The 23,920-nt window shown below is 39.0% G+C and overlaps 1 protein-coding gene across 12 annotated transcripts in view; it reads left to right on the top strand.

Annotated features, from left to right (window-relative positions):
* LOC144685412 (DENN domain-containing protein 1A-like) overlaps positions 1-23,920 on the top strand; it is a 604,549-nt gene that overhangs the window by 569,245 nt on the left and 11,384 nt on the right. For 6 of the 12 annotated variants that reach the window (XM_078549856.1, XM_078549854.1, XM_078549855.1 and 3 more), the window contains 2 exons: positions 3,097-3,185; positions 23,377-23,502. In XM_078549856.1, coding sequence (XP_078405982.1) covers positions 3,097-3,185; positions 23,377-23,502 — 215 coding nt within the window. Of the gene's footprint in view, positions 1-3,096; positions 3,186-15,033; positions 15,549-23,376; positions 23,503-23,920 lie in introns of those variants that run through there. The other 6 variants (XM_078549861.1, XM_078549859.1, XM_078549860.1 and 3 more) reach the window with 2 other exon arrangements.

The raw sequence follows: 23,920 nt of genomic DNA, 5'->3' as shown, positions 1-23,920 counted from the left end.
ACATTGAACCCATTAATCAGAAATTGCTCTTAAATGGTTTTAAACCAGCTGTAATAGTTCATTTTGAAAATAAAAACTTAACTGAAACTGCTAAATATATTTAAAGACTGACATTATGTTCCATTTTGTGTCTCTGTCAGTAATTGATAATCCCTTTCATTATCTGGTCTTGTTCATAAATAAAAACCAGTACCAAAGCGTCTGATAGGCAAAACAGCGAGGGAACAAAATGAGCCACAAAAGAAGCCAGCAACACAGCAGCTTCACACCACTGTGGTTGTGAAATCATGTTCCAACAAGGCTCATGAGTGGGACATACCACCTTGGAGGGGGGAGGGATAAAAGCAGCGCTTACCCCTTTGAGTAGCACAGTGCTATTGGTATGAGACATTGTAAAGGAAGCAGCTGGTTGAATCCTGGATGTCTGAACAGTTATGTAAAAAGGACAGAAGCACATGGGGTGTTGGGGTCAGGGTGGGAGGAGTGGACAAAACGGTAAGAATAAAAGAGGCAAGCTATTTAGTGAACCATATTCAGAATAGATTTTAATCATCACAAAGTACTTGATCTATATTTTATAGACTGTAATAGTACTAAACATTGTTTACTGGCTAACAGCTATTTTATGCAGTGTTTGTACATTTTTGGCAATAATTATACCTTTGGATGCCATTCCTGAGCATGTTTCAGCCCAGCAGCACCACATGCTACTTATTAGTTTTCTTAATTGCCTTTAAATAGTAACTGTATTAGGTGATAACATCCAAAAATATTGGTTCCACGACTTTTATGCTGTAATATCAGCAATTTAAAGCTGCTCTGTATCTCAGCTGAATCTAAATCAGCTCTCTGTATGGTGGCACTCAAATCTCTTGCATAAGCTTCTGCTCATTGAGAAATAAGACTTTGTATTGATAGACTACTAATGGGCGTATGTATTTACAATTCCAAAATACAGATGACTGTGAATGCAAGTATTGCTCTTTAGTGATAGTTCCATGCCTCTCGTGTGACATCAACTTTTTTTTTCGAATGAACAGCCCTCTTTGCTCATGTGCTGTGAAGATGCATGGTCATTTTTGGTAGTTGGAATAGAGACTCTTGCTCTGGAATGAACAGCTGGTACCTTTTAACATGTGACCCTTCTGGTGCTGAGAGGCAACTGTTTTCCTGTATTTCAATTTCCTGTAATACATCTCCCACTTAATTCTGACACTTCCTGATTGGATGACCCTTGCAGCACAGAGGAGTGGCAATGGGGAAGAGAAAGAAGTCACATTGAGAGGAATGGCAGGGAATGAGAAATGGTTGTCAGTGGGAGCCTGAACCAGGGGCAAGCAAGCCAGAGTCAAATCTGCGCATAGCCTCAGTGCCTTCCTGTTCACACATTTTTAAGCATCATACACTGTAGAACCTACCAGCTGCACGTGATATATTTCTTATATTGTCTACCAGGTTGCTAGATAGAAACTTTACAGTAGCTCTCTTGGGATGTCGAAGACACTGACAAGGCAATGCTTATTGCTTATCACTAGCTGTTCCGTGGGCATTAAGACACCATATACGTTGAAGTCAGTGTGGGCCAGATCAGGCAGGGGTGGTAGGTCCCTTGCCTGATCTTTATAACTATCTGTCAGCTTTCATGGTTTTTCTATGATAACCCAGAAATTACCAGATTTATTGAAGTCAATTTCATAACTTTCGATAGTGGAATTTAAACTTTTGACCTCTGGGTGATTACTCCAATACCATGACCACTGGGCTACCATCTCCTTTAATTACTGGGATTGTCCCAGTTGTTGAAATATAATATGCAAGTTTAATTTACCAGAAAAGTGCAGCTTGGTTTGCAGTGAGAATATTAGCAAACATAGCAATATATGGACTTGTAAAGTGATTAACCCAATTATGAACTATGAAAAATACCTTTTCATCATTCCTGTGCTGCTATATTCTTCAGTATTGATGTGTCATGGGATTCTTTGTGAATCACATGATGCACTGCAGAATACTTCCACTGAAAGCTGAGAATCCATTACAATAAAGGTATCTGTGGTTTGAGAGAATCGATACCCTGGGCTGACTTAATGCCTAATCCAATCTTGGACTTCAGGTGTTGTATATAAACTATGATACCATGCAAACCTGTTGCTCAGGTTACAGCCTTGGGCATCATTCCCTGCTACTTACTCATTGATTTTAGGCTTCTAAATGTGCAGCTTTTGAGCATGCACACAGCATGGTGAGCTTTATACAAATTAGCTACTTTAACTCTTTCTGCTCATAATGCTCAAAGATTCTCTTTTAAGGTGGCAGAGTAGTGGTTACATGTTACAAGCTACATAAAACATTTTTTTGTTCTATGTATACAAGGATCTTGCTGTCTTTTTCTCATTTGTTGGATTTGTGTCCCTGACCTGTCTTAATTTTACCACCTGCTAAGTTCAAGACGCAGGTATCTCTTGTAACGTTCCATACATTTCATATAAATGGTTGATTTCACTATATTTAGACACATTTAATGAATAATGTTGGGAGAAGTCCTTATTAACTCAGGTACGGATGTTATCTTAGTTCACTAGCTGATTGAACAATGTTTCCTTGAACTGTTCTGATCAGTTCAAGACGTATGTTTGATGACCTAATAGCAGCTATTGGTTGGTAGCTGGCTTCCAATGCTTAAATAAGTTTTTTTTAGGAAGGTGCGAAACAGAATTAAAAATTTTAAATCCATTAGTTAAGGCAACATCATTATTTCACTGCACCCGGGTTTGACTTTGGTACAGCCTCATGGTTTTGTCCAGACTCTACTGGGTTGACCAGGGTGTCCTTTAAAGCATAATTAATAGCAAGTTTGACCCATAGGATGTTGACAAACTAAAACTGAAGTGATGACAAGCTCTCTGTTTGGGTTTGTTCCATAACTGCATAGCCTGTCCTCCGTCTGCATACGTTTATTTTCATTATTGGTTGAACTGTCTAATCTTTGCTTCCATTCTTTAACCTCTGGACACCTAGAATTGTTTTTTAGGGATAATGTCTGTAATTGTTTTTAATGCTAACAAGTTTCTTTCTGATATAAATATATGTACACAGGCACGTCCTCCAAGGCCACCAGTTAAGAAACCAAGAAGTAATGCATTGCCAGTAGAGGCTCGAATATCCTCCATTTCAAGCCCAGAACAGTAAGTATTGGCTGCTAGCTATAGCAGTTAAAAGTTAATATAAGAAACTGAACGTTTTATAACAGTTCTTACAATTCACACTTTGAACTTTCCATTTAATAACCCATTTAAACATGGCATTCTCAATTTGCAGATAATTATATATAGCAAGCTTAGCATATTGGCCCTGCATTTAGCATGTTGAATGCTTTTATTCTTGCCTAAACTACATTGTCAGGTAACATATGGTAGGTGTGACAAGTGTTTTTTTGTGTAACTTCAGTTAATATTTCCCATGTTACAATATAGAAAGAGTTGTGAGACATGTAATATATTTCAAAGCACACCTAACCTGTTAATCTTAATTAAACAGACACATTCTTTTAAATACCTGAGAAGTTAAGAGTAACTGTTTACATATTTTGTACCTATCTATTAAAATTAATTTTGATATGTTGCCTACTCCCATAATTTGCAATAATAGCTCATCAGATTGTCTTTTTGTTGGTCTTAACCTGACAGTGTTAGCTCAGTAACCTAAGTCCAAGGGGTCCCCTCACCTATGTTACAGAAAACATGTCTCTGCTTTTGAACCTATTTTGGTTTCACTAAACTGTGGGCATTAGATTGCCGAAATAGAGAATTGACAATTGTGATTTATCATTAACTATAAACGCATGTCTGAATCATTCTATTTTCTACTGGTGGTGACATCAGGGTGAATGAAGCAAACTGACAATTTGTTCGGCTTTATTCTGCATTATCAGTAATGAATTAAAATAACAGAGGAGGTACTGTCATGCAGGGATGTAAAAAGATCAGTGTGTCAGACTGTGTTCTGTGTGTCATGGGAAGAACGAGAAGCAGAATTACCAGCTTGAAGCGATCTAAATGGGGACCAACAAGTTAATTTTGCAGAATTTGGTGCAATTCAAACAATTTGGGCCTTTCTGTTTTTAAAATGGTGATAAATTTGAACGCAGAATGAAATATTACTTCTTTCCTTGTATCCCACTCTTGTTCCTGTCTACCATAATGTGAAAGGCAAATGGCTGCACTTTTAGGTGAAGCAACAGCACAAAGGTAAATATCACGTGAAAAATGTTGCTCAACTATTTATACCCAGTGGCTGATTGTCTAACAGAGGACATTCAAATTCTTTTGACTCAGCCATGTTTTTTTTTTAAATTTATATGGGCCCAAATGTTGCTGTGTTGATGGTGGCTAAACTGCCAGGATTTGCCATCATTATTCCACTGACACCGATAGCAACTTCTGGAGATCACCCATGCACGGAATGACACAGAGATCTAGAAGTTGCTGACGGTGATTCCAAGCTTCTCCAGAGGGCATCCACCCCTTCTGTCTGCCCCCAGACTACAAACATGCCAAAAAATGGAATTGCTGAGAACTTCCACTCATACACTGTTAGTCTCCTGTAAAAACCCTTGAAAAAGTTGCACCTTATTGATTGAAGTGCTAACTGAGTTTTCAATGGCATTCTAACTTCATAATTATCACTAAACACCCTCACTGGCCTTGAAAAACTAATTCTATATCAAATTTTTCCACAATGATAAAAAAAATCCACATTTTTAAAAAAAAGTTAACATTTATCGATCTTTATTTAAACGTCTACCTTAATCCAATCATTATTTATTTCACTATCTGAAAATTTAAAGTGATGGCGAAGGTATTTAAGTGCACTTAACTTCCTGGTTTACTGCTTGTGAATACCGCAGTTTGATTGGCTGCCTATATGCTTGCTGACGTCAGTGCTTCTGCTCATCAACCAACATGACTTAGTGCCAGATTTAAACTTCCATTGGGAAAGGGGAACACCAGGCCACTGTTTGGTGAAGTATTCTCAATTTTGGGTACCCAGAATCACCAACAAGTATTCACAGATGCAGAATAAAGCTCCCTCTACTCTTTTTATCAGCAATTTGGGAGGTGGTGGGTGGGTGGGTGGTGGTGGTGATGGGGGAGAGGATTAGACTTATAGATAAGACGTTTATGATTGCACAGGCAAGGTCTTTTCTCCAGTTGTTTTCAGCCCAAACTAGGAAGACCACCCTTTCAATGCTAGTATAGGTTTTCCAACTTTACACACTGCCCATCCTTCAAGCCTTTTTGAATTGTTTCAAATTGTGAACCATTGCATCCTTTAGGCTGCATTCATTTGAAACTGCGATTAGACTGTTCAAATCTACTTTATATATGACCCTTACAGCCTATTAATCTGGTCTGAATTCAAGCCCGAGTTTCAGAAGTAAAATGACCATGTCCTGAACCAATGCGCCACTCGGTTTTCCTCCAAAGTCTTTCTTAAATGCATCATTTTTTTTTTACTTTCACATGTTATAAATATTATAACTCTATTATCATTTACCCACACCTTTATGCATTTGAATATTGATTCCTCAGTGCTCGGTCCACCTTCAACTTTCACAAATCCAAGTAAGTCAAAAACTCTAGGGCCTTCGTTCTTTTGGATTGTCACCTTCTCCCCGAGCATTCTGGTACCTTGTGTCATTGAATCAATTTCAGAATCTTCATTCTCATTTCCAAATCCCTGCAGAGCTTCACTCCACCTTATTTAGGAAATGCCCCATTCCATGTCCCAAGCTGCATCCAAGGATTAGTGTTCCAGGGATTAATGTTCCCCATACTTCCTGTTTCATTATTGGAGGTCAGTCTTCCAGCACCAGTATCCTACCACTTGAAGCTACCTTTCAAAACGATTTTGCCTCGTTACTATGTTCCTGATTTCAACATCTCCCACCGCCCTCACTTTAACTATGTGTTTGATCACTTTCCTCCATTCCTCACACTGCACACCCTTCCCCACCCGTCAGATTCCTTTGACTTCAGCTCAGCGCCCACATGCCTGCTTTGTTATATGATCAGGGTAATTTATCAGTATTCCAGCTGAAGTATTGTGGCCAATTCTGTGCACCGTGATTTAGTTAAGATTTGAAGGCCTCAGAGTGCGTGGTACAGAAATTTAATTTAATGGTTCTGGGGAATAAATACTTCAGTTATCTGGAAAGACTAGAGATCCCAGGGTTGTTATCCCAAGAGCAGAAACAGTTAGGGGGAGATTCGATTGAAATGTTTAAAATCATAGAGGGCTTTGATAAAATCAGGAGAAACCGTTTCCAATTGCAGAAAGGTTGTGAACCAGAATACACAAACTTAAGATAATTTGCATAGGAACCAGAGATGACATGATGAAGGAAAAGATTATGCATCAAGTTGTTTGTTCTGGAAAGCACTTTCTAGAAGGGCAATGGAAGCAGATTCAGACATAACTTTAAAAAATGTCACGAAACTACCATATTTTTCATAATATTATTGGGGGATATTGTAAGGTAGGCTTATTTGTGTGGCTGATTTAACTGGAGTTGGATAGACTGCAAGTTGAAATGATCAAAAGAGTTAGGTGTAAAAAGGGTATTTGAAATGCAGAGCTAGGGTAGAAATCTCAGCAGACAGCGGGTGAATGAAATTTGCATTTTAAGATATGTGGAGAAGTGTTTGGATTTCAAAGAAACATGATAAAGTTTTACAACTGACAGGATAGGTAGGGCAAGGTTATTACATTTATTTTTCCCAAAACAAAAAGGCCACATTGACAACATAGAAGATTTTTATAGTATGAGAAAAGTAAATTCCAAAGACATATGGAAACAATGGGATTTACAGATTAAAGAGGAAGAAATATATATATTTAAAGAAGGATGGAATGTTGTATCGGGAGTGGCCGTGTACGATCTAAAAGACATACCATGTGAAACAGACTTGGGGAAACAGCCTCTAGCCACATTGCAGAAGTCTGCTGTTCCAGTAACCAAAGTTTTGTTAAAAAGCCTTTGGAATTCCACTGTTGAGTGGATGCCATGGTAACCTTGCTGGATTGCCTCTCTACATTTAAATTATATTTTGGGACTGTTGCCTTAAAAGGGGTGAGTAGTTGGGAGTCAGGTTAATTTGGAATTTTGGGATTTATTGTAATATTAAGAAACGGTGTAACTATAAACCATATGTGCTTTAATTCTTTTCTTTTGTTAATAAATGTTTTAATTTAATTCTTAAAATCCCTAAAGGTGTTGAGGGACTCGTTACTTCTGAATTCAGTGCACAACCCTTCTCATAATAAATACAAATTGCAAAACTGTTGTGACAGTGTGGCCAAGCTTCCCTTGTGGATTTGGTCAGCCTGGCAAATACCACCTGCTGTATCATAACAAAAAGGAATTGAATAATTGGAGGAGGACAGATTTGCTGGGCTATGGGGATAGCTCATGGGAATGGGACTAATTGGATAGCTGGTTCAAAGAACCAGTGTAGCCCTCATGGGCCAACTGGCCAGCTTCTGGTGCCGTATCATTCACTGATTCAGTGGATGTTGGAATTGCTATATAAATGAAAGTTTATCTTATAATCACTTAAAATGGAGAGAAGGTAGATAAACTCATGATGGTGATGATTTCTTTTGTCTGATTCCCGAAAATCCTAAAAGACGGGCAAGTTAGGTGTTAACACAGTTCACTTAAATGACCCTTGCCCAGTCCAGCAGATAGGGGAGGCAGGGATTTTTGTGGTACCAATGAATTATTAATGGAGTTCAAGCAAAATATCTGCAGTTCCGGCCATGGCCTTTAGCAGATGGGTGATTTCCCTTTTGCAAAGGACCCTGCGTAAACAATGCACCCTTTAAATTCAGACTACAGCTGTGCAAAATGCAAATTTTAGCTCCTAAATCTTAACAGTCTCAAAGCCCAAGTTAGTCTAAGGATTTGTCCAGAGTCCAGGATTTAAATGCCTGTGCTGATTTAGCTTAGTGGAGATTAAGGCCGGGATTTTCCAGCCCCATTGTGGCAGGACCCGCCACAACAGATCCAGCGGCCCAGCCAAAAGCCCATTGACTTCCGGTGGGACCAGATGACCTCGGTAGCAGGCAAGGCCGGAAAATCCCACCCTAAGATTTATGATGATGGTAAAGATGAATGCTGCAAAACAAAACAAAAAAAAACCTTGACATTGAAAATATTACTAACTTAAAAACCCAATCAAATAGGTCAGTTTTATCTGGAGTATGACCCTTGTAACAAGATGAACGTTAAACAAGACTCAAAAAAAAGTTGGGAAATCAGTGTCACTAGTTTCGTCTTAATAAATTGTGGGAATTATTTTCTTCCTTTCTCAGTACTTTTGTGTTGCATCTCATAAATCCGATGGAAAAAAAAACTCTACTGATTTCTGGAAATAATTCATGATATGCAGAGCAGAAGTGTGCGCGATATAATGAATCTTATATTTTTAGAGGGGGTTTTTTTTAGTGAGAAGCTGGCCAGTTGCAATTTCCTTCCAGTTAATGGGTAAAGAGTGTAGAGGGCTGAGAATATATCTGTGCAGTTGTCAATTAGAGAATGAAAGATTAAATTGATGATTATAGTAAGCACGTATATGTAAGTCAGCCAGTGTGTAATAGAAATGAAACTGAATTATATACTGAGACCTAGGGCAGCCTGACAATTTATTTTACAAAGTGGGTTTATTTTTGCAAAATTGTGATTCTGTATCATTCCTGATCATTCTATTTGAATTTCTTAATGCTTGAATTTATTTGGTGCACAAGTGTATTTTCTGTGATTGAAGCTGGATAATATGTCAGGTTAGACCATAATTCAACAATAAATTCTTACTTGTTATCTCATGTTGCCGCCATCCGAGTGGCTTTATGTTTTGATCATTGCAACAGTAAGCCATGACAATATAGACCTGTTCTTCCGAAGCACCATTGATATGTATGAATTTAGACAGAGGACTGGACAAGACTGACAAACTGAACCCTTTATCTCTATTAACACATTTTGCCAATGAAATAAACTTACTTCTCATTAAACACAAACTGTGGCAGACACTAATGACCTGAAAAAGAGACCTGATCCAATGCAGAAGAAAGCTAAGATGAGTAATAATCCTATTTCATGTTATTGGCTCTAATGCTTGCACATTTATTAACTTACTCATTTTTCATATATGCTCTCAGTAACAAGCTGCCAAGCAAAATAGAATTGTGAATAGTGTTCCCTTATATTGAAAGGTATGGGTTTGTACCCGTGTTGGACAGGCTGTGAGAGAAGCTACTCAACACAGCGGAGTAACTTTCCTGCAGAAAATGGGCACGCAGCTAAACAGGTTATTCTTTGCATGTTCCAGCAGCCATCTATGAAGTGCTGAGAGGAGAATGCTGACCTGTTGTCCTCACTGAGGAACAAGATGCAACACAAAAGTACTGAGAAAGGAAGAAAATAATTCTCACGATTTATTAAGACGAAACTAGTGAAACAGATTTCCCAACTTTTTTTTTGAGTTTTGTTTAACTTTCATCTTGTTATATCGAGGGTTTTACTCCAGATAAAACTGACCTATTTAATTTGGGTTTTTAAGTTAGTAATACTTTGAATGTCAAGTTATTATTTTATTTTGTTTTGCAGCATTCACCTTTTCCATTATCAGAAATCTTAGGCTGGGATTTTCCAGCCCCGTCCCCCGCCGGGATTTTCCAGCCCCGCCCCCCGCCGGGATTTTCCAGCCCCGCCCCCCGCCGGGATTTTTCCAGCCCCGCCCCCCGCCGGGATTTTCCAGCCCCGCCCACCGCCGGGAGTGTCTGGTCCCACCCACCGCCGGGATTTTCCAGCCCCGCCCACCGTCGGGAGTGTCTGGTCCCGCCCACCGTCGGGAGTGTCTGGTCCCGCCCACCGTCGGGGGTGTCTGGTCCCGCCCACCGTCGGGGGTGTCTGGTCCCGCCCACCGTCGGGAGTGTCTGGTCCCGCCCACCATCGGAAGTGTCTGGTCCCGCCCACCGTCGAGATTTTCCAGCCCCGCCCACCGCCGGGAGTGTCTGGTCCCGCCCACCGCCGAGAGTGTCTGGTCCCGCCCACCGCCGGGATTTTCTAGCCCCTCTACCCGCCGGGATTTTCTGGTCCCGCCCACCGCCGGGAGTGTCCGGTCCCGCCGAAAACCAATGGACTTGGAGCTGGGCCGCTGAATCTCCCGGGGTGGGTCTAGGCAAGACAGGGCCGGAAAACCCCTGCCTTAAACTCATCTCAGCTAAATCAGCACAGGAATTTAAACCCTTTAAATTCGAATCTTCCTTCCCTGAATACGTACATTATATTGTACTTTTAATAAATCATTTGATACTTTAATTCTGAAGATTGTTGAATAGAATGTTCAATATTTTGTGAAAACTGAAAATAATAACAATTAGTTGTTGTAAATCGCAATCCAGCTCTGTGTATAAAGAGGAACAACAATACATGTTTGCATGGTGCTATCACCAAAGGCAACATTATTTAGTAACTTAAACATGTAAAAGTTGCAAGTTAGAAGAGTATCCAGACGAGCCTGCTCTTTAGTGTTTCCGCTCATGTTATGCTTTCTTTCTATTATGTAGCTTTACTGCCTCCTTGTGGAGTAGGGCAGGCACTGCAGCACACAGCAACTTGAAATGAAGTATTTTAATAACTTACGGTTAATATTTTGTTGCTTTCCACTATATTAATGCCCTTGTCAAGTAGAAATAAAACTGACAGCACTTAAAATGTGCGCCTATAGGAGTAAAAGTTGATGATTCACATTCATTTTAAAACAAAATTAAATCTCAATTCAAAACTTAACATCTGCAATGTGCTCACTTTAAAGTCATAATTAATTTAATCAATATATCGTATATAATGTGATGCGACTTTTCCACGTTATTTGCTCTCAGACGTAACATTTGACATCCACGATGTTGAGACTTTTATCCACTCATTTCTAGAGTCCACATGCACTGATTATGTATTAGAAATCAGTAAGGGCTGTAGTTTTAAATTGATAGTAACCTAGTAATAATTGATTCCATGTAGCTCTTTAATTTGACAGTGGAAACAACCTTCTCTAAGGTTTTGTAATATTTTTAATTAGGACTGAACATTGGCCTCTGCTGCACTGGTCAGGTAATTTATAATTGAACTCCATTAGAAAAGGGAGTGGAAGGATATACCCCAATGCATTAAAATTTACATCTTTTATTAGCATTTTTCCATTACTTGTATATAAAGCTATATGAACATCATTAATATTTAGCAAACAATTCACCACTTAGAACATATATGAATTCCGATGAGCTGCCTAGTTCCTTTGAGACAAAGTGCTATAGAGGTTAATATATTCAGTATCTATTTTTTTAATTGATGCATTTCAATTAAATGTTTCATTTTGCTTCCTAGTGTAGTGTTAATAGGGCTAAATGTACTGGATTTTTTATAGAATAGCTTTAGAAGGAAATGGGAGTTGGAAGCTCTCAATTATATTTTTCGAATGTCACCCAAGGTACTTGGGTAAATACCAAGCAAGATGTGGAGACTATGCAATCTGAGGAAGTAATGACAAGTTCTTCATCTAAACATAATAACAACAACTGTATTTATCTAGTGCCTTTAATGTAGCAAAATGTCCCATGGAATTGAAAGAGTGTAGATATCTTGGAATGTTGTGTAGCTGGAGGGGTTTGCATAGAGGGTGGTGGGGGTGGGGAGGTGGTGAGACCATGCAGCGATTTGAAAACAAGGATGAGAATTTTAAAATTGAGGGAGGCATTGTTAACCAGGAACCAAAGTAGATCAACAAGGACAGGACTGATGGATGAACAGGACTCAGTGAAAGCTAGGACACAAGCAGCAGAGTTTTGGAAGACCTTAAGAATTTTCTTCATTTCTGAGATTCAGAGTTACGGCAACATCTTGAGATTGTGTTCAGATGATATTGTCTTTTGGACTCTAGATATATCGGCTTCTAAAATTAGAAGCCAATTAAATAATATTGTTTGTTTACCTTTATTAACACAATATTGCAGTGAAGTGTTTAATTTCAAGTATGTCACTTTTTGTTTACAACAAGTAAAGGATGCAGCATAATTCTTCAGGGTTCTTGGATTATCAAAGGAATCCGCTTATTCCTTCTTAGTTCGCCAACATCATTTACATATCATCTTTATGTTACTTCACCTTCAGGGCACTCCACTTCCTTGCTATTCCTCTTGCTTGATGGACTCATTTGAGGTTCCCAGTCTTTGTGTGGCTGTTATTGCGTTTATGACACAGTGGTACATAGGTAGCGCCAACAGGGCCACTCTTGTTGCCAAAATTATTATTTGTGTAACTTGAATAATTTGTAGACCACTTCAGAAAACATCAAGAATTAACCCCATGATGTCGCAATTAGACCAGATGTGATGGGAAATTAGCGAACCAGAATCCATAGTCATTTTTTCTCTAATGTCTGCCTACAAATGACTAGCTTTGTTGAGTTCAGTTTGGTAGGATTTGAACATCACATCTGGCAGTGTAAAGTGGTTGTGAATATTCGCAGTTTCTTCGTTATGCTGCCTGCCCATTTAGCCAGAGAAAAAGTAAAATGATGACTCTGGTGCAACAAAAAAACTCTCAGCTGCTCCAGTTTCCCTCCTAGCTGTCCTTCAAATCGTTTGCAGAAAACTGAGTTCTCTTTCCGTCCTTTTCAAAAGGATTTTTTATTTTAACTTAAAGAACATTCAACATGTTTTGTTTAGTATCAGTACTTGCGGCTTATTGGGGCATGAGTCCTCTCGGGGCAAGTAATTTCATTTTACAGCTATAAGAGCATGCACGTTCCAGGCAGATGCCAGGTAAGCCACTGGAAGAACAGCAGGCAGGGCATTGGCTACTCGTCATCACATAGAATAAAAGTCAGGTGGGTTCTGTAAAGGGCAAGCGATCAACTCCACCAGATTGCCACTCAGGAGATGAACAGGATAATCTATTGCACTATATAGTAAGACCTTACCCAGATTTCTGTCACTTTGCAATATGCCTGCTGTCTCATCACAATATCTGCGGGTATCTTGATGGTTGCATGTTTGGCTCTTAACACCTGTATTTACCAACATGCCTACAAATCAGTACCACATACACATTAAAATAATTGAGGGGGCGATTTGGAAGCCTTTCTCCCTCTCTCAGTTACAAGTGAGCGTCAGTCACTGGGAGTACCATGACCCTACCATCATTTGATGGCAGGCATGTACTCTTCCAGCGGGGCTTTTGGATAGAAGCAGGAACCTTGGCTGATTTGTTCGTCAGTCAATGAAGGTGCCATTAATACCACCACGCGCACCCCCCACCACCCCAGCCCCCCAAACACTCCTGCCACTGGTAACTGAATTCAGACTTGAGATCAAATTTAGGAATTTTCTTGCCTGTGTCGCTCACCTATTTACCAGTTAAACTCACTGAAATACCCAAGCAGCTGATTGGTAGCTCATAAGTAATTGTGGTGTTGCGTGACTTCCAATCATGTAAAGAGGGTGAGCTCCTGAGCATCAGCAGGCTTTTCCTTCATTCTCAAGTGCCTGTCCCTCACACTCTAGGATTTCTTAGACTATTTATTGTTAACATTTGGAAGAGAAGGCAGTGAGAGCAGCCAACCTTTCGAGTTTCATTTGCTGTCTGTGTGGAAACAGCTGGCATGCAGAGGTGCTCCTCCTGACTGGATGATGGAGATCAGAGTCTGGCATGGGTAATTGAAAAATAATTCATGTGTGATCTTGGAGCCCATGAGCTGCATTTTCTGATATTAAGCTGTGAATTCCTCATGGTGTCCTACTGCTCACCACCAGTCATTCTATAAAATACAGTGGATCTTATTGTGAATGGTTACCTTGCTGTGGGTACAGTGTAAGTAAATTGCTATGCAGCAACTGGTCTTTATACATGTTGATGCAAAAACTGCAAGCAATCCCAGAAATGTTTTATTTTATTCAATGTTTAAAGTATATAGTAGGGGAAAAAAATCAGTTTTGAAGATATAAACTTTGAATTAATAGAACATTAAACATGTCTATAGATGAATTGGCTGATTGCCCCTTTGTTTGATCGGTGCAGGAAATTTTGACTTCCCTTCAGGTCCTCTGGATCCGGAGAACATTGAAATGCTAACATGTTTGTGCAGAAGGGCATCCTTTGCTGCACAGGGTTATGCTTTGTTGTAGTTGACAACATTAGGTGCCAGCAAAGTGAGGTGCGATGGGATGCCACAGAGCCATAAGGCACCAGCTCTTGCTTTTGATTGCTCATATTCCACACTCCCAGGTTTGGAGACCAGCCACTTCCACAGAGGGGGAAAAAACAATCATAGACACACAAGGCAGTGGCAAATTACAGAATGGCTTTGGCAAAAGCCCAGAAACAGTTTGCCTGCCTTCCCTCAGCCAGAAGATGCTACATTACACAAGAGGACCTAAAGGAAGTGGAAACAAATTAAAATTAAAGTCGAAAACAATTAAAATGGTTGTGTTTTATAATATCTTCAAAATTAACCTTTGAGAAAATTATAAATATAAATCATTATTTTTAATGAATGTTCCCAGAATAAGAACAAATTATTTGAGGTAATTCACCTTTTAAAAACACTGCTTGTTATTTTTTTAAAGCAATCTTTAATTAAATAGTGGATTTTATAGTTTGTCCTTGTTTTATTGCAATTGAAAATGTCAATTTTATCAACAGCCAGTGAAAATTTAAAGGGATTAATATAATATTATGTTGCTGTTAGCCTTGAATATTTATTGAGTGGCACGAAGATGCTTATGAATGAAACTTTAGTTTTCTGAGCGTGCTTAGTACTCTTTACGCTGGTTGTAAGAATAAAGTCCTGGATTTTGGTATATTCTAGACAAGCATTGTGCATCAAAAATGTAGGTAACATCTTAAAGGATCCCAAATGACACAGTGCATTGGAACGATGTTCTGAAGCACTGCCTTTTCACCTTCACCAGGTCTGAAGCCAGCCCACGCAAAAACGATGATGCTCCATTTTCTGTATCAACCACTCAGGATCTCAACTGAAAAGCATCATGGCAGCCCACTTAAGAACAGGATCAGGATCTTCTGTGAATTCCAATGTCTGCTGAGCAAAACTACCCCAAACCAGCCATTAATGTTTTCTCTGAGATGCTTTCGGAGAAAGTGCAATTGTTGGTCATAAAGTTTGATGCCATTGCAGAATGCAAAGCAATTGAGAGTGAAACTATTCCCTAGAAATGTAACTGAGCAAGTACAAGAGATTTGGTATATGGTGGCCCAATGAGGGGACCTGGAGCCCTTACACAAATCTGTACACTGACTATATTGCTTCATATTTTGTGCAGCTATCTTTCCAAAAAGATATTATCTAGTGTATAACTGTATTTATTTGATTTTAAACACTATATCCCTACAGAATCGATCGCTACCATATTTAAACAACTTCATACCAGACAACAAGGTTCCTTGTAAAATAAAAACTAAAATCACAAAATTTCTGTTTTTTCTTTTACTGGGTGTCAATTTATTTTATATACGTTTGGATTTGTCACATTTCATTTCTAATCACTTGATTGAAATTCATTTTTTTAATGCATTCTGGCGGAAAAAAACACCCTCAAGATGCGGTCCTTCCTCATTAAAATAAACCCACACCATCATAAGCTATGAAGCGAATCTTAGATTTTGTAGAGCTGTATTTGTTACATGATATTTAACAAGGAACAGCCTCTGCTGTCATTGTTGTCACATACTAACAGTAACAGAAGACATGATAACGAGACATTAAAATAGAGGGGCAAGTCATCCACGTTGTAACTCAGCCAAGGGATTAGGAGGCAGGAGCTGGTGCAGTCATGCAGAGCTGATGGCATGTATAGCTGAGACAGACAGAAAATCTTTTTTTCTTATTTGTGGTTGTTTTCTGTGTACCAGCACTTGCTGTGACCTGCCTTTCCACAGACAGATTCCTCAGTGTGATATCCAGGCAGGTAACAGGTAGTAAACGTCAGAATGGGTCACTGAATCAGATTAATTAGGAATATGGGGTGATTTGCTGAGATTATAATTCTAGTCTTTTTAAAGGAGACTGGAAATCAAAAAAACCATGTAATAAAAGAAACACATTTTTCTTTAAAAAACTTGATGTGACCTTTTTATCCGCAGTATGTTTTGCATTCTCAAAGCAATTGTTTATAATAATTAGAACACAGAACACTCCTCACTTTTAGTTTATATATAATTTCTGTTCTTTCCAACAATCTATACAATGAACCAGAACAATACTTAACTAGTCAGCATCTGAATGAACAAAGTCACCAAATTAAACACTGAGCCCTTAAGTGTTGTCTGTGAAAACAATTTAAAACTCAATCTGATGCACGATACATTTTTAGTGACACGGTACTTGAAGGTACTGTATAGAATGTTGTCAGGTGCAGGATCCCCACCTTTCAAGTGCGAGATGAGGAACTGCAGCCAACATCTTTGAAACTTTACCCCAATAACAGTTTTGAAGTCAAAAAATGTGAGCCTTGTTTTCATCAGATGGAGCATGCAGCGCTGCAGCATTTCATCGTCCCCCATCTTTCCCCAAAGCATGGGAAAATGGCCAGGGTTTCTGTAGCTGATTGCTGTCCACCAATCCCTGCCATACGTGGATTGTAGGCCAGGATTGGATTACGTTTAGCTGTGATTTTGGCCATTGATGATTCCCCTGCCTGCACTCACTGTCAGGGTTCACACGTACTAAAATATTACTGATCAAACAAAATATCAGAAAGTGACCAGTGCTTTAGGAACCCATACTGCTGCAAGGAGTCATTATTCAGGAAGAGGCAGCTCAATACAAAATTGACCATATTGATTCACCAAATTAAATAGTGGAGTTACTCAAGGCGGTGGGGTGGGGAGTAGAATTTCCACGAGGGTTCTGCAGCCCCCTACAGTAACCTTAGTGGAAACCCCAGATAAGTGGCTACTTACACACTAAGATAAAAGCAAAATACTACAGATGCTGGAAACCTGAAACAAAAACAGAAAATGCTGGAAAAACTCTGGCAGCACCTGTGGAGGGAGAAACAGAGTTAACATTACGAGCCCATATGATTCTTCTTCAGAACTCTCTCCTACAGGCTCAGAACACTGGCTCTGTTACTCTCTCCACCGATGCTGCAAGACCTGTTGAGTTTTCCCAGCATTTTCTGTTTTTGTGGCTGCTTACACATTTTATCCAGTTTCTGTCAAAATTATGGTGAGAGATCCTGTGGAAATTCCACTGCACATTTGAGAGCTCTGACACGAGCTGATGACCCAAACCACTCAGATCCTGTTACTGTCCATTTCCTTGTTTTTTACTGTAGTTCCAGAATGTGTCCATATGATGAACTTTGAGCTAACTTGCGAGAACTGTGTCAATAAATAACAGCTGGTCGATTTTTGTAAGGAATCAAAGGGAATAGAGTAGGTGTTCACTCTAAGGACGTTATTACTTCACTTCAAGAAAGTTAATTAGGAACATGTTAATTTTTCACTTCATACACCTGAATAGCAACATTGTAGAATTCATATAAAAATATAGTTGCCATTTTATTAATGTGCAAGTGTGAAATAAGGTGTGGTGGCCTGTCAAGTAAGAGCAATTCAGTTCAGTAACTGGGAAAAATCAGTTTTATATTTTTTAAAATATGATTAGTAGAATTTAAGATATTTATATTGATCTGCAAAATTAGGTTTTTTTTTTAATTTACTGCAATATAAAGATGCAAATTTTATGAAGATGCAATAGTGAGCTCTCCAGTGACCCAGTGATATTATTTGCTGAGTAACTAACCTGTATAGACCAGAAAGTTCCCAAGTTCATACTTTAATCTGTGCTGAGTTAGCTGACGTCATCCTAGGTAGTGGCAAGTGCGCTATAATTGGCTTTAAAGATGGTAAAGTGGTGGGGCTCCCCTCACCAGCCCACTATCAAACAACCCCTACTGGCAGTATGCATTGATAACAAGGAAAAAAGATTTGAGTTCAAATGAGAGGTCCCATTGGTTAACTATTCTGCCGTCATACACACATGAACAGTTGTCAGATAAGTGCAGGGAGATGACAAGTGGAATCGGGAACCAGCAGGGGAAGCAATGCCAGGAAGATAATAGTAATGGCAAAGAAGAAATGGAAATTGCTTTTTTAACTGTCATCACCTTTAGTATGAAATACATCTCCCATACTAATGAATGATTTTATTTACAGAATATTGCACAAATTTAAATGGTAATTGCTAGCACAGCTGGATGTATGTGATAATTAAAGCCATGCTGTGTGATATACTTATACAAAAGAGTTGAGAAAGATGTTTGCATGTTTCCTACTGCATGCAAAATGTCATTGCAGAATCCCATGTACTTTTATGAACTAGCTACCACCTGTTATTTTATGTCACATGTGCATTCAAAGCACTTTTGGGTATTCGCCTCCATTTCTGGGCATTGTGGCTGGTAGAGTTTACTAAACAGTTGAGATGCTAATAGGGAAAAAAAATGGATTTGTGCCATCTGCAGGAAAATTATAGGAAAGCAATTCCCACATCCTGCTAAAGACATAGAAATTACAAAGCTTCCAAATTTTAGAGGGTGAGATAAATTGAACAGTCAGGAAGAAATGACAAGTAAATGGTGTTGAGATGGTTTGGGAGCAGAATGTGTAAAGATGCTGAAAGGTGCCAAAATCAAAAGGAGCTCCAATGGATATTGATAATCCAATCTTGAAATATAGATCTTTTGTACTGTTTCTTCTTATATTTGCACCTGTAAAACTGTCCAATTTGTCAGCATAAGGGGGCCAACATTTGAATTTGTGATCATGGCCAGTTTAATGTGATGAATGCTGTGATTTGCGGTGAGAAATCATGTGATTTGGAATTGCGGAAATAACTTTTCTCAACACAGCAGATTTTTTTTTATTATCAGCATTGTGAATCTTTGTGTAAAGTGTTCCAGTATAAGAAATATATTTGAGTATCGCTGAAAAAAGCCAAGTTGCACTCATCAAGACAATCAGAAGAATACCAATGTCAGGGGAAGCAAAAGTCCACTTGCCAACCAGTCAGCGCTCTCTTCTCATACAGTATAAAGTTGTTGCTCCCCCTGACATTCTTGCGATTGTCCTGATGAGTGCAAGACGAAAAGCTTTGACAAAATTTCTTCTTTAAGCAATACTCAAGTTCTGTACTAACAAACGACTGTTAGGAATATATTTATTTAGTGTAACACTTGGCAGAATTCCATTTTACTTTCCCTTTCCTGTCTATGTTCGTGATGTCTATTTGGGAACGCTTTACTTCCTTCAGGCATGTTACAAATAATCAAGCAAGATGTTTACCATCTAGTGTTTCAACGGGGTGAAGCCTTTTACTCCTTTTCCATGATTTGATAACTGTGCTTGTGAAGTGATAGTAGAAACCTAAAATTAGAAGTGTAAGTAATTATATCTGTTGTTTGTAAGGCGTTCTATTTATTTCATGTTCCTGTATGAGCAATTATATTTTAAAAGTTATTTCCTAATGAAAAAGAAGTAAAAACCTTGTAAATCATCTTGTCCGCATAACAGTCCCATTGAATTCTGATCATTATCCTGCGATATGACAAATCGAATATTCAAATTCTGAGATTACATCAAGCTTCTGGGTTTGTAAACCTAATAATTTGTGTGCGTATCATTAACAATCTTTAGAAGTTCCACTTGATAAGCACAACAGTGAATATGTGATATCGGAGATGTACAGTTACAAAAAATCTGAATTGTGACTGAAGCCTGTGCCAGCTACATGCTTGCTGTTAACAGAAAGTACACAATGATATTAACTACCTTAGGTACAAAGCTAATAAAATTTTGATAGTTCACAGTTTTTTTAGGCTGGGAAACTCTTGGCAGCTGCTCCTCCCCTGGCAAAGTAATGCCAGCAGAGCAACTCTGAATAATTTTCTGCCTTTGTTTCTAACTCTGGCATATCGCACTGACTTCCATATTTCTTGGCCTCCTCTGTAATTTTTCTAAATTCACTCACTGGATGTGGGCATCGCTGGCTGGGCCAGCATTTATTACCCATCCCTAATTGTCCCTTGAAAAGGTGGTGGTGAGCTGCCGACTTGAACCACTGCAGTCCATGTGGTGTAGGTGCACCCACAGTGCTATAAGGGAGGGAGTTCCAGGATTTTGACCCAGTGACAGTGAAGAAATGGCGATATATTTCCAAATCAGGATGGTGAGTGGCTTGGAGGGGAGCTTCCTGGTGGCGGTGTTCCCATGTGCCCTACTACTCTTGTCCTAGATGGTTGTGGGCGTGGAAGTTGCTGCCTAAGGAACCTTGGTGAGTTCCTGCAGTGCACCTTGTAGATGGCATAGACTGCTACTGTGCGTCGGTGGTGGAGGGATTGAACGTTTGTGAATGGGGTGCCAATCAAGTGGGCTGCTTTGTCCTGGATGATATCAAGCTTCTTGAGTATTGTTGGAGCTGCACTCATCCAGGAAAGTAGAAATGACTGCATGATTCATTGCAGTTACTACGTGATTCTATTCAGCCCATCATGCCTGTGGCTACCCAATTAGTCCCATTCGCCTGCTCTTTCCTCATATCCCTGCAATTTTTTCCCTTTCAAATATTTATCCAATTCCCATTTAAAAGTCACTGTTGAATCTGCTTCCACTTCCCCTTCAGGGTATGCATTCAGATCATCATAATGAATTTTTAAAAAAGTTTCTTCATCTTGCCACTGGTCCCTTTGACCTTAAATTTGTGTCTTTTCGTTACCAACCCTCCTGCCAGTGGAAACAGTTATTCCCAATTTACTGCACAAAAACCTCTCATCGTTTTCAAAATGTCCCCATAAGCTTTGCTGCTGCAAGGAGAGCAATCCTAGCTCCTCTAGTCTCTCCACATAACTGAGATGTTTTACCAATGATTTCTCGAGCTTAATTAATATTCAAACCTAGCATCTTGCTTTCCTGGAACGTTTTCCACCATTATTGATCATGCGCTGCTGAATTTGCAGTTTTATCAAATCTCGGTTGATGGCGAGCGTGGCAAAATGTGCCCGTCCTTCTGAGTAGCACAGAAATCACAGGTTAGGAAATACAGGGAAAAATAAGCAATAATGGTGCAGTCACTTTACGTTACCGTTCTTGCATTTGGTGTTTAATCTCTGCATCCGGCAATGCAGGTGATGAATTTGCCATGGTCCTCTTCCAGCTGCTTTGTAAGACTCTTGGTGCTACTTGATTTACACTGACACTTATGGCATTATTGTTCCTCATCCAGGTGTACTGGCACGGGAGGGGGACGGGGAACTACCTGCAATACATTGGTCTACTTGTTTATGAAATGACACCAGTATTCACTGTATAGATTGTGTAATATGCCTTGCACATAGGAGTGGCAAAAGAGATGGTTGCAATTATCAGTGATCTTATAAAAATTGACAATTTGATATTCAGAAATAACCTTGTTAATTCTCGATTACTTGTCAACCAGTGTAGTTCAAAACATATTTCAAGCACAGCATAAATATTTGTTTAAAGTAACCAGAATATGAGGAATTGTTTAATAAAGAATAAACTCTGTTTTGCTGTAGAAAATCTGCAATTTTTTAGGAAAGTAGGGAGAGTTTCCCTCTTGACAGTTGTACCAACAATGAACATTAGAATTTATGAGGGTCTCAGGTCTTCACCCAAAACAATTCTAATCTGACCACTAGGAGGTGTAAGGGAGCACTCTGAGGAATGCTGTCCCTCTGGTCTTCATTTGTCATTTGGCCTGGGGATTTGAACAATTCAAGAATTGAACCTACATTACCCTGCTGAACCATAACACATATTCTACCACCTCCCCCACCATGGAAAATTTGGAGTAATCCTGACATAATTATCCTTGCCAGCCTGCTCCTTTAAACTATCTCTTCATTTATGAAACTTCCTTTCCAAGACCTCAGTTCTGTTCATTTCTTTGCCTTGGTTTCAGATTGAGTGCTCCTTTCTCCACCCTGAAATTTTTTTGTGGATGCTCCATAATGTCCCTTGCTAGCACCATGGGACAACACACAATTATGGTAATAAAAGCAAAATACTGCAGATGCTGGAAATCTCAAATAAAAACAGAAAATGCTGAAAAAAACTCAGCCGGTCTGGCAGCATCTGTGGAGAGAAACGGAGTTAACATTTTGAGTCCAATATGACTCTTCTTTGGAACTTTGGAAAACGTTAACTCTGTTTCTCTCTCCATGGTTTCTCTCTCTCTCGCCAGACCTGCTGAGTTTATCCAGCACTTTCTGTTTTTAATACACAATTACGATACTCACAGCTACAAAAGCATTTCTATCCTTTTAACTATTCCCTTATTATTACTGTGTTTCCAAGTTATATTTCCCCCTCTCCACTGTCATGGTTAACTTCCTCTGAGTTATCATTGTCACAGGTATTCAATAATAAAAGGCTGCTGGTCAGTTGAACACTCTTAGGATCCCCCTCCTGCCTCTTGTCTCATTGCCCTATCCAGTGGATAGTCGCCAACTTCTCAGTCCATCCATGGGCCAATCAAGACCTGGGATATGCTCTCCAGTAATACTGCAGCCTCCTGTAGGTGGCCTAGTATTATGTTCAGAAAACCTGAAGTTCTAACACAAGAAATCAGAGACAGTTTCCCCCACACATGGCCATTCTAGATGTATAAAGTGTCCAAGCTCTTCCTCATCATGCGAGTTTCAACTGTGCCCTCCCTGCCACATTCAACATTGTCTTAAAAAAATAATAAATCAACCCCTACAAATTAGTGATTTAACACCTCTATACAGCAGTAGTCTGCATTCCTATTCAAATTTCACATTCTCTTACTGCCCAGTAATTAGTTCTTGCTCAAGACTCATTGTTATCTTTCTAAAGGTGTATTTTGATGTCTAATTGTTTTGATTATCACTTTCTTGTAGCACACCTTGACCTAGCTGTCATTCTGTAGTTCCGGTTTTTACTGATGAAATGTAATACTCTTAATGGAGTAGCAGCTTATAGATAACGATTGCTCCAACCAGCAGACCAGCGTTTCTAATTAAAATAATGCCAAAAAATAAAGAAATAGCTATGTTATATGATAAATATTGACATCCCAACAGGAAAAACATGTTTATGCTTTATCTAATCCATTCTTGAAGTACAGAGTAGTTTGAAAGTTGATGCTTTAGAATCTCTAAGCCCGAGATGGTCTTTATATGTGGACAGTGATTTTCAGCCTTTGCTCCTTAGTGAGTAAATTTAAATTTTCTTCCTGTTTTCTTCAGCATCGTAAGACCCACACGACACTACACAGTCTTCCTTTCTGAGGATTCCTCTGATGATGAACTTCACCATGAAGAGGACTCTATATCTGCCTTCTCTGAAAGCTTTCTCTTCACTCCTTTTGAATGGTCTACTGACTCTTTCATTTATATTCTTTTGATTGAGAAACTTAAGTGTGACTTGTTTATGAGTAAATGTGTGTGGTTTCTACAGAAGATATCTACTTTAATACTTGACTATCTTAGATTTGAGAAAAAATAGCTTGTCAATCATAAACTACTGCATTCCCTTGGTAGGTTTTGCAAAACCGAAATCTGTTGCTACATTCAATATATTTACTTAGAGAATTATGTAGCAGCTATTCCTATTGATCATACAGTAACAGATTTATAGACTGCAGATATTTTAATCATGTAACTGTGGAAACCAAAGTACAATGCTGCTGATCTAACATTTGTAAGCCAAGAATTTGCCAATGATTATTTCATGACAATTGAACGATGGTATTGATGTGTTTGTCTATAATCTAGTAAGCATTTACTCAAT

Source organism: Cetorhinus maximus, chromosome 10 (genome assembly GCF_964194155.1).
Source record: "Cetorhinus maximus chromosome 10, sCetMax3.hap1.1, whole genome shotgun sequence".
Taxonomy (NCBI): Eukaryota; Metazoa; Chordata; class Chondrichthyes; order Lamniformes; family Cetorhinidae; genus Cetorhinus; species Cetorhinus maximus.
The sequence above is the reverse complement of the archived record's forward strand: the minus strand, read 5'-3'. Positions and strand labels throughout refer to the sequence as shown.